This window comes from Cricetulus griseus, chromosome 7, assembly GCF_003668045.3.
Source record: "Cricetulus griseus strain 17A/GY chromosome 7, alternate assembly CriGri-PICRH-1.0, whole genome shotgun sequence".
In the NCBI taxonomy this organism is placed as follows: Eukaryota; Metazoa; Chordata; class Mammalia; order Rodentia; family Cricetidae; genus Cricetulus; species Cricetulus griseus.
Window position 1 is genome coordinate 93,469,663 of NC_048600.1, and position 12,074 is coordinate 93,481,736.

General features: G+C 38.5%; 1 protein-coding gene across 1 annotated transcript in view; it reads left to right on the top strand.

The window, feature by feature from the left end:
- Suz12 (SUZ12 polycomb repressive complex 2 subunit) overlaps positions 1 to 12,074 on the top strand; it is a 42,285-nt gene that overhangs the window by 27,886 nt on the left and 2,325 nt on the right. Inside the window, 7 exon segments of the mRNA XM_027426529.2 lie at positions 1,048 to 1,153; positions 2,686 to 2,863; positions 5,008 to 5,099; positions 5,249 to 5,392; positions 6,490 to 6,647; positions 8,745 to 8,943; positions 9,520 to 9,599. Of these exon segments, the coding sequence (XP_027282330.1) occupies positions 1,048 to 1,153; positions 2,686 to 2,863; positions 5,008 to 5,099; positions 5,249 to 5,392; positions 6,490 to 6,647; positions 8,745 to 8,943; positions 9,520 to 9,599 (957 nt within the window).

The following is a 12,074-nucleotide window of genomic DNA, read 5'->3' on the forward strand; positions in this document are numbered from 1 at the left end:
ATTTACTTGATAGGCCTGGTTATTGGTGTTACTCTTAAGGCAGGGGACTTACTGTTGCTGGGTCTTGCTTTCCTTTTCTGTGAACAGCATCATCTGGGGTATAAGGTTGTGGGAGGCTAATGTAGCAGTGTATCCTCCCAGTGCCTGGCACACAGTAAAGTTCTCAGTACATCTTAGCTATCATCATCTAATGGGACCTGAAAACCAAAGTGGAGTCATGTTCTTCCTATGCGAAATCAGTTGTTACATGATAAAGGAAAGGTTTGTAGAACAGCAGTGAACTCCAGTGTTCAAGCATGGAAACAATATATCAATCATACAGCACATGCATATGACCACATGTGTTAAAGCTATATAGGTGTATAACTTCCTTTCTTTTTTTTTTTTTTTTTTTTCCCCCCTTTGGTTTTTCGAGACAGGGTTTCTTTGTGTAGCTTTGGAGCCTATCCTGGCACTCGCTCTGGAGACTAGGCTGGCCTTGAACTCACAGAGATCCCCCTACCTCTTGCCTCCCAGTGCTGGGATTAAAGGCGTGAGCCACCAACACCCAGCCAATGTATTTCTTGATTGATTCATTCTTTCACTCATGAAATATTTACTCAGCACTTGTATGTGCCAAGTTCCCTTGGGTACCTGCAGTGCACAGGCTTGTACCTTGAATCATTAGTTTCTTGAGCAAATGTAAATGTAAAGTTGCCAGTTCAAACACTAGTGAACGTACTTTGGAATGATTCCCTAAGGAATGAATTTTAACACTGCTGTTGTCCTTATTTCAAAACTCTCAAACCTAGAGAGAGTTTATACTTAATGTATAAAATTAGCTAGGTTTTGAGACTTTAAGAATATTACAAATGTTTAAAATTATGCCTGTAGCTGCTGTCATACAATTCTCTATATAGTTGTAATTGCTTTTTGTTAATGTTGCCTTTATCAGAACTAGAATGTTATACAAATGGAATACTTTTTAGTATAAATCTAGAATGTAGATTTTGTGTCCTTACAATAATACACAGGTTACTTTATGAAGTGTATGTGTTTATTTTATAGGCGTTTACAGCTTTTAGATGGGGAATATGAAGTAGCCATGCAAGAAATGGAAGAATGTCCAATAAGCAAGAAAAGAGCAACATGGGAGACGATTCTTGATGGGAAGGTATGGATGACCTAGAAGGTTGAGTCCCCCTTACTTGCAACGTCTTATTTTGATTGATTGTATAATTCTGGAAAACTCTGTAGAACCAAATAATAGATAAAAGATATTATACTACCACATTCAACATTTACTTATCCAAACACCTTGCTATGCTGAGATCATCAGATTTAGTACGAAGTGCCTTTACCCACTGGGTCATATTGCTTACCCTAATAGTCCTTTGTTTTTAATATTAAAATGGTCTAATCAGAAAATGAGGGCATTGTGCTTAAGAACCTGGCTGAGTTACATCTCTGCTGTTAGATTTGTGGCATTTGACAAGATCACTCATTTGCCTTGTTTCTCCTGTAAAAATGAGGACTAGAATTGAAAGATTTTTTTAAAATTTTTTTTTAAGATTTTATTTATTTATTATGTATACAACATGCTGCTTCCATGTATATTTGTACACCAGAAGAGGGTACCAAATCTCATAATGGATGGTTGTGAGCCACCATGTGGTTGCTGGGAATTGAACTCAGGACCTGTGGAAGAACAGTCAGTGCTCTTAGCCTCTGAGCCATCCCTTCAGCCCTGAAAGATGTTTTTTTAAGATTTATTTATTTACTTACTGTGTATACAGTGTTCTGTCTACATATATGTCTCCAGGCCAGAAGAGGGCACTAGGTCTCATTATGGATGATTATGAGCCATCATGGGATTGCTGGGAATTAAATTCAGGACATCTGTAAGAGCAGACAGTGCACTTAACCACTGAGCTATCTCTCCAGCCCAAATTGAAAGATTTAATAGGATAATGAATGTGCATGTGCTTAACATTCAATTCTTGCTCAATAAGTATTATGTATTATTTTATGTTATATTTATAATAACAACAAATAACATGTAATGGTTAGTAATAAATTTATTGAGAAATCTGCAAAAATTAGATAAATCATACCTAATATAACATTTAAATTTTTTTATTTGCTTGGGGTTTTGTTGTTGTTGTTTGTTTTATTTGTTTGTTTTTGTGTGTGTGTGTGTGTGTTTTGGGTGGGTTGTTTGGTTTTTTTGAGACAGGGTTTTTCTGTGTAGCCCTGACTGTTCTGGAACTCACTCTGTAGACCAGGCTGGCCTTGCACTCAGAGATCTTTCTGACTCTGCCACTGTAATGCTGGGATTAAAGGCGTGTGCCACTACCACTCAGCTGAAAACAACTGAAATTCTGACTATTATGTGCCATTGTTTTCATGGGGTAATAATTCAGTGTTTGTTTGTAAGTAGCTGCCACTTCATACTTCCTGAGCTTTCCATTTTTCCAGTGATGACTTACTTCATACATTATTTGGCTATGTGTGTTGCTTTTGGACTTTAAAATAAATGTATTTGTCACTGCACTGAAGCACATTTGTACAGGTGCATTTACATAATTGAAAAAGTTGTCTTTGTTTTAAATAAATTCAACATTGACATACTACAATGAATATTTGTGATTCCTGCATTATCTTTGAAGTCATCATAACTCTTCCTGTATTCTTTTGTTTCTTTAGAGGCTGCCTCCATTTGAAACATTTTCTCAGGGACCTACCTTGCAATTCACACTTCGTTGGACAGGAGAAACCAATGATAAGTCTACAGCTCCTGTTGCCAAGCCTCTTGCCACTAGAAATTCAGAGAGCCTTCATCAGGAAAATAAGCCTGGTTCTGTTAAACCTGCACAAACTATTGGTAAAAACACCATTGCTATCAAAATAGTGGTTTCAATGTTTTAGGCTTTACTATTTGACTCATTAAGTAGTCATATTATTAACTGATAATAGAATTTGTCTATTAAATGTAAAGTTCTGTGTTAAAATTACGATTAATAATCCCTTTTCTACAGCCATTGTGAGAGATGTTTCTAGGAATTTCACTTTGCCTTTAACATTTCAGAAGTATGATATGTAGCATGTTTTCTACATATAACACCTTCAGGTGGGTCTGTAAATATCCTTGTGACTATTTAGACCAAATTGTTCCAGTAGTTTGTCTCACATAAGAAAATGATTTGTGTCCAAAGCCACAAAGAAACCCTGTCTCGGAAAAAAAGGAAAAGAAAGAAAGAAAAAAAAAAGAAATGATTGGTTTTCAATGCATTATTAAAATATAAAAGAATCGAGCTGCATAGAATATTTGCCTATCATATGCAAGGACCTGGGTTCAATCCTTGATATTGCAAATAAAGAACAAGTGTAGGCAGAACCAGAGCTCTGCTATATTCAGTCCCGGCTTGATATTTTAGGTCTGCCTAATGAGAACAGTGACCTGGATATCAGAGCATCTAGGTATTGTTATCTTAAGAGGGAATGTTTCTCTTTGATATTGCATGGTCATGTGCATGTTATGTTCAAGTGACTATAAAAATGAGAGATAGAGCCGGGCGTTGGTGGTGTGCGCCTTTAATCCCAGCACTCGGGAAGCAGAGGCAGGTAGATCTCTGTGAGTTCGAGGCCAGCCTGGTCTACAGAGAGAGTGCCAGGATAGGCTCCAAAGCTACACAGAGAAACCCTGCCTCAAAAAACCAAAAAAAAAAGAAGTGACTTGTAAATACCTTTAATCCCAGTACTTGGGAGGCAGACGCCGATTTGAGGCCTCACCAGGGATTCATACTGAACCCATCTGCTTGCTATGCAAGCCTGACATCCTGAATTGATTCTCAAATCCCATGTGGTAAAAAGAAAAAAAAGGCTCCTGAAAGTTGTCCTCTGGCCTCCAGATGTGCCCTGGTACTGAGTTTTAAACTCACTGTACACAAAGATAATAAATAAAATTTTAAAGGTAAAAAAGAAATGACCAGCACCGTGGAAAACATTTCCTGAGTAATTTGTGGTTTGGGCACTTCTCAAAGTACTCTTTAAGCTAGTGAAATGGGTAAAAGTATCATGGGATACTAAAACAAAGCTTTGTGACAGAATTCTGTATGTGGGATCATTAGTTTTGTCACATAAACACACTAAATTAAGTAGTTTTTCATTAAGTCTGAAGAAATATACTAAATTCATTAAGGATGATTATTTTGGGGGTTTGGTGTGAATATAAAATTTGTTTTTTTATTAAAAAATACACTCACTTTATTTCCACTTTTCCCCCAGTCCCCAACAGCACAAAGGAGAACCCTCTAAAACACAAAAATAGCCAGAAGCAGAACTCAGATGCTTTTTTTTTTTTCTCGAGACAGGATTTCTCTGTGTAGCTTTGGAGCCTATCCTGGCACTCGCTCTGGAGTCCAGGCTGTCCTCCGAACTCACAGAGATCACCTGCCTCTGCCTCTGCCTCCGAGTACTGGGATTAAAGGCGTGCACCACCAACGCTCAATAAACTAGTCCTTAGAGGATGACTGCATGCGTGCACTAATAACCAATCAAATCCAGAGTCAGGGCCAGGTTTGTAGCAGGTGAATGGCATGCTTGGGGGCCTGAGTTTAACCACAGCAACACCCAAAACAAAACATAAGACACTTGTGACTGAAGTATTCAAAAACTTGTTGTGATTATATAGAGTTATGTGAGGTTTTTATTATGGTTTAAGGTATCAGAGGATAGTCCAGGTGTGGTGACGCATGCCTTTAATCCCAGCAGTTGGGAGGCAGAGACAGGCTGATATTTGTTAGTTATAAGGCCAGCCTGCTCTGCAAAGTGGGTTCCTGCATAACCAGAGCTTTGTTACACAGAGAAACAAGTCTTGAAAATAATAATAAACAAAAAGAAACATCTTTCTTTATCGCTTGAAGATAAGAACAGAAATACCACAGATAAAAGTCTTTGTTTAATAATTTTGGCAATATACTTTATAGAAGGGAGTTTTATATCAACTAAGTAGGTTCATATTTTCAGCTGTTAAGGAGACTCTGACTACAGAGCTGCAGACAAGGAAAGAAAAGGATACTTCAAATGAAAATCGCCAGAAACTAAGAATATTTTATCAGGTAAACACAGCTGACTTGTTCATTTTAATTGTAAAATACAATTTTGAGTATTCTGAGTGTTTTTCTAGTTAAACTGGTTTTAGAGACAATAATTAAACAGTGCTTAATTGAAATGTGCAAGTTGTAAGCTTAATGCTTTTTGTTTTTAGTTTCTTTATAATAATAATACAAGACAACAGACGGAAGCCAGAGATGACCTGCACTGCCCTTGGTGCACTCTCAACTGCCGTAAGCTGTATAGTTTACTCAAGCATCTAAAACTCTGCCATAGCAGGTTTATCTTCAATTATGTAGTAAGTAGTTTTTCTTGCTTGCCTTCCAGTAGTACACATCACACATAAAACAACCTTAGAGAAAGTGCAGTTTGCATGTAAATAGAAGTTTTGCCCAGATTACAGTGATTGAGTTTATTGTATTTATGTTGAATAATAATAAGTATTTGTAAATACATATATTCATTGGCTATGATTAAAGGGGAATGGCTATGATTAAAGGGGAATGTCCTTTGTTGTTATTTTGTTTTGTTTTGAGACAGGGTTTCTCTGTAGCTTTGGAGGCTGTCCTGGAACTAGCTCTTGTAGACCAGGCTGGTCTCTAACTCACAGAGATCCACCTGCCTCTGCCTGCCAAGTGCTGGGATTAAAGGCTTGCACCTCCACCGTCTGGCGAGAATGTTTTTTGGGTTGTGTGTTTGTTTTTTTTGTTTTTGTTTTTTTTGTTTGTTTGTTTTTGTTTTTTTTTTTGGTGTGTGTGTGTGTGTGTGTGTGTGTGTGTGTGTGTGTGTGTGTGTGTGTGTGTGTGTGTGTGTGTGTGTGTGTTATTTTGCAAAAGAAAAGGTTTGTGCAAAGTCACCAAACCGTAAGTGAGATCAATAAGATTTTACTTCACTTTTTGTGGGGTTTTGTTTTTTTGAAACCAGATCTCATCAGTAGCTAGGCTGGCTTGTCTTCTCTGTGTCTACCACCCAGGAATGGGGATTGCATTTAGAGCCAGCATGCCTAGCCTGCTTTTTTTTTTTTTTTTTTTTTTTAACGTCTTCTGGTATGCTTTTTTTTCTTCCCTCCCACCCTCCCTTCCTTTCTTCCTTTCCTTTCTTTTTTTTGCTTTTGGGCTTTGAGACAGGGTTTCTCTGTATCTTTTAGATGCTGTCCTGGAACTTGATCAGTAGAACAGGCTGGCCTCGAACTCACAGAAATACTCCTGTATCTGATCTGGTATACTATAATATCAAGCTGATGATGCTTGCCTTAGTTTAGTTTTCAAAACATTAAGAACTCATAGCTGTATTTTAATTAAATTGGATGTTTAGAGTTAGGTGTTTAGAATATTATTATTATTTTCTTGCCTAAACAGCCTGTTTCTGTTGTTTTGTTTTGTTTTGTTTTTATAGTACCATCCAAAAGGTGCTAGGATAGATGTCTCTATCAATGAGTGTTATGATGGCTCCTATGCAGGAAATCCTCAGGATATTCACCGCCAACCTGGATTTGCTTTTAGTCGAAATGGACCAGTAAAGAGAACACCTATCACACACATTCTTGTGTGCAGGTAAGTGGAAAGCTTATACTCAGGCTGTGTCTGTGTGTGTGTGTGTGTGTGTGTGTGTGTGTGTGTGTGTGTGTGTGTGTGTGTGTGCGCGCGCGCGCGTGCGAGAGAGAGAGAGAGAGAGAGAGAGAGAGAGAGAGAGAGAGAGAGAGAGAGAGAGAGAGAGTTTGGTTAGAGGTTGGTTCTCTCCTTCCACCCATCATGTGGGTCCCAGGGATTAAATTTAGACAGTCAGACTTAGCATCGAATGCGCTTTTATTGATGTTAGAATAACAAAGGGGATCCAGAAAAGGCTAGTGTTTTGGTAGAATTCTTCTTTTTCAGTGTTAGGTCCCTGAAGTAGTACACTATTTTATAACCCTTGCTAGATCCTGTTTCTAGTGGGCTTTTCCTCTTTCATTTTGAACTTTCCCAAGTTTTATTGTTGGTGTGCTGCTGAGCATTAAGCCCAGGACTGTGTGCATGCTAGACAAGCTGTATTGATGTAGCCCTCTTTTCAAATTTTTAGCATTCAATCAATCTAGATAGATTTCTTTTTTTCCTTTTTGTGGTTTTGGTTTTGTTGGGGGGGCGGTGTTTGTTTACCAAGACAGGGTTTCTCCGTGTATCTCTGGCTGTCCTGGAACTCACTCGGTAGACTAGGCTAGCCTTGAACTTAGAGAGATCTGCCTGCTTCTGCCTCCCAGGTGCTTGGGATTAAAAATGTGTATTAGCATGGCAGTTATGCACTAATGTTGCTACCCCTTCGTTGATTTGTAGAATTCTCTACATTGGGCTGAAGAGATGGCTCAATGGTTAAAATCATCTGCTCTTGCAGAGGACCCAGGTCTGTGTAGGAACCTGCAGAAAAGGGATATATTCGATTTGGGTAGTATGAAATAAAATGATTCTATCCCTGTCACTTAAGTTCCCATATGATGCTATCCTAAGATAGCTGACATTATTTTTTCTCCCTTCATTGAGTTTCATAAACACACAATAGTGGTGAGTTTGAAGCAGCAGATGTGACTGCTGAGTTGAAAGGTTCATTTTCATAAAACTTAGAAAAACATCAGGCAGTGGTGGCGCACACCTTCAATCACTTAGGAGGCAGAGGCAGGAGGATTTCTGTGATTACAATGTCAGCCTAGGCTAAAGACTGAGTTCCAGGACAGCCAGGGCTGTTACACAGAGAAACGAGGGCTTAAGAAACTTAAAAGGGAAAAAAAAAAAACTATTAAAGAGGAGAATTTTTGGTTAGGTATATATCTTCAACTATTTATAATAATACTTGGCTGGAGGGGTGGCTCAACCATCAAAGACTAGGCTCACAACCAAAATAATACTATAAATAAATATTATATTAAACAGTTTTTATTCATAAAATTAGTTGTTTTGGAGATAGTTTTGCTATGTGATACCCTGGAATTTATGTGTAAGTAATGACATGTGCATGTGAGTGCCCAAGAATTGAGAAGAGGGTGTCAAATCCCCTGGAGCTGGAAATAGACAGTTGTGATCTACCTATCTACCTTATGTGGATGCTGGAAACTGATCTTGGATCTTCTGCAAGCATGCTTAACCACTGATACATTTCTACATCTCTTAAATGTTTCTCTCTCTCTCTCTCTCTCTCTCTCTCTCTCTCTCTCTTTCTCTCTCTCTTTTAAGTTTATTTCTCACACCCAGAAAGATGCTTTTGTCTTTGAAACTTTGGTGTAGGATTGGGGCTACATTTTAATCTTTGATCTCTAATTCTTGTGTGGAGGGATCTTCTGTCTACTTTGCATTATATATTGAAACAAAACAGGGCTGGGAAGATGACTCCTTGATTAAGAGGACTGACCTGGGTTCTATTCCAAGCACCCACATGGCAGCTGTCAACTGTCTGTGGCTGCAGTTCTAGGGGAATCAGTCACCCTCACAAATATACATGAGGCAAAAACATTGAAGCATACAAAATTTAAAAAAAAAAAAGGAAAGAAAATAGTATAAGGGGATGCTTCCTTAGGTATTATAATTTTTATCTGATAAAATAGTAATATTACAGACCTTGGTTCATGTTCAGTATTATATGGGTATAGAAGTTGTCTTTTATCAGCATTGATTTCTTTTCATTAGGCCAAAACGAACAAAAGCAAGCATGTCGGAGTTTCTTGAATCTGAAGATGGAGAAGTAGAACAGCAAAGAACATACAGTAGTGGCCACAATCGTCTCTATTTCCACAGTGATACCTGCTTACCTCTTCGGCCTCAAGAAATGGAAGTAGATAGTGAAGATGAAAAAGATCCAGAATGGCTGAGGGAAAAAACTATTACTGTAATTACCACTGTTTTCCTCCTCCTCCTCCACAGTGCTCATACAAGTTTTGTAATTATGTCATTTAAAAAGTTACTTAAGTGTGGAAAATTTTCTTTTGTGTGAGTTTGTATTGGGAATTTTGTCTTTTTTTAATTGCAATTTTGTAACTTAGGATTTCCTTTCTAAGATAATTGCTTAAGTAAAAGTTGGTTTTAAGGAATGCTGCCAGATGTGATAGGTAAGGAGCAGGTGGATTTCTGAGTTTGAGGGCAGCCTTTTCTACTACATAGTAAGTTGTAAGGCAGCCAGAATTAAATAGAGAGACCTTGTCTTAAAAAAGAAAGAAAGAAGAAAAGAGAGCGGGGAAGTGGTGGCACACACCTTTAACCCCAGCACTTAAGAGTGAGTTCTGTAGATCTAGTCTACAGAGTGAGTTTTAGGACAGCCAGGGCTACACAAACCCTGTCTTGAAAAGAAAAAAAGATGCTGTGTCTGCTGTTTTCCAGTTCCAAAACAATCTAGTTTGACAGCCTGTTTTTCTTAGAAATACCACTTACGTTACATATGTAATAGGTATTTTTCTCTCTCTTTCAGCAAATTGAAGAATTTTCTGATGTGAATGAAGGAGAGAAAGAAGTAATGAAACTGTGGAATCTCCATGTCATGAAGCATGGGTAGAGTGTTTCTGTTCCATTACTTCGTTCTTTTTGCTGCTTCTAATTCTGAGTCTGTCCAACTTTTTCAGTTATTATTTTATGTGTTTGGGTGTTTCGCTTGTATGTATGTCTGTGTACCTTCTGTGTGTCTGATACCTCCAGAGGATGGAAGATGGAGTTAGATGATTGTAAATTGCCTGTGGGCGCTGGGAATTGAACCCACCCAGGTTCTCTACAAGAACAGTAGGTCCTCTTAGCATTTGAGACGTCTATTCAGTCCCACCTCCCTTTTGAGGCAATGCATATGTAGCTTAGGCTAGCTTTGAACTCCCTGTAAAGCTAAGATGACCTTTAATCCATATACTCCTGCCTCCACGTTAATATTATAGGTATATGATATCATGTATAGCTCACCTTTTAGTATTATTATTGTGTGGGTGTTCATACACACCGGATGCACTGTTCATATGTGAAGATCCTTTGTGAATCTGTTATTTCCTGTTGTAGATTCAAAGAGGGCAACAGTGCTTTTCTACTGAGACATCTTGTATCCCCTTGAGTATACAAGGAGATATATTTTTTTGGTTTTGTTTTCTTTTTTTGAGACAGGGTCTCTTTACTTACCCTGGTGCTCCTGGAACTCACTTTGTAGATCAGGCTAATCCACAAACTCACAAAGATTTGCTCGACCCAGCTTCCCAAAAGTGCTGGGATTAAAGGCCTGTACCACTACACTATAAAGATCATTTTTTGTAGGGTGCTCTGCTATAATGGGGGGAGGATAATGATAGGTGAATCACCTGCCAGAACCTTAAACTATTACTGTAGGTATGTTTCATAAATATTAACCTCAACCAAAAGTATATTAAGTATGTGAATTCACTAATGGTGCTTAGAGAGTGAACTGCATAAAGGGCATTGAAATTCTTTTAAATATTTGTTTTGTTTTTTTATGCATCAGTTTACTATTAGTTGAACATTAACATATTAGGATTTTCTGTGCAGGTATAATTCCTGAAAGCTTAACACAATAAGATGTTCATTATTTGTTTAGTTTATTGAAATCAGGTCTCGTGTACTAGAGGCTGACCCTGAACTCATGTTCCTTCTATACTCTGGAATTATGTGTGTGTTCCACCTTGCTCAGCTTGTTTACATTTTTAAACACACAAATACATGGTCTCAGTATTTTTCCCTGGGTGATTTTTTTTTTTAAGATTTATTCACTGTGTATACAGTGTTCTACCTGCACATAGCCCTGCAGGCCAGAAGAGGGCACCAGATCTCATTACAGATTGTTGTGAGCCAACATGTGGTAGCTGGGAATTGATCTCAGGACCTCTGCAGAGCAGCCAGTGCTCTTAACCTCTGAGCTATCTCTCCACCCCTCCCTGGGTGATCTTAACCTTGTGTGTTAACGCATTCTCTCACTTAAAAAAAAAAAAGTAGGTTGGGCATTGGTGGCGCACGCCTTTAATCCCAGCACTTGGGAGACAGAAGCAGGTGGATCTCTGTGAGTTTGAGGCCAGCCTGGTCTCCAGAGCGAGTGCCAGGATAGGCTCCAAAGCTACACAGAGGAACCCTGTCTTGGGGGGGGGAGGGATTATTTATGGGTGTGTGCCTGTGGGAGTGTGAGATTCCTGGAGCTGGAGTTACCTGTGGTTGATATCTACCTCACATTGGTGCTGGGAACTAAACTCAGGTCCTCTGTAGGAAGAGCAAATGCTCTTAACCACTTAGCCATCTCTTTGGCTCCTTACCCCATCCCCTTGACTCAGCATCCCAAATAGCTAAAACTATGATTCCTTTTTCGTTTTTTATTGCCAGTGAATACAAAAATAATGTGTGCTTAAAAATTATGAAAGTGTGGAATGCTTGCCACACAAGCCTGCTAACCTGAGATCAAACCCTGAAACCAATAGAAAGGCAAAAGGAAAGGACCTACTTCAAAGAAAATGTCCTGACCCAAATATACAATGCTAGAAATAATTTCTTTTAAAAATGATGAGGTCCTGGAGGAATAGCTCAGTGGCTAAGATCAGAGCATCCGGGTTCAATTCCCATCACCCAAGTGGTGGCTTGCAGCTATCTGTAATTCTAGGCACACATTGGGTATAGGGTGCACAGATGCACATGCAGGCAAAACAACCATATACATTTAAGACAATAGAGATTGGATTAAATGTGTTTTCCTTTTTTTCTTGATAAGCCCATTTCAAGATGCAGTTTTAGACTGGGTAATGTAGGCAGTGGTCTTAAGTAGATGGCTTGCCTAGAATGTACAAGGATCAACCACCACAGATAACATGGTTTTATTCAGATTACTTTCATTTATGATTCAGTTTTCTGATCCAAATCTGTAAGTATGATAGCTACTGAGGTTTATTTATTGAGGATCATGGTTGAAATGTCATGTCTTGGCTGGTGACTTTGTATTAAGTCATTTGCTAAGCTTGGGTGTGTTTGTCATGTTAGACATTGCTTGTCTCTGTT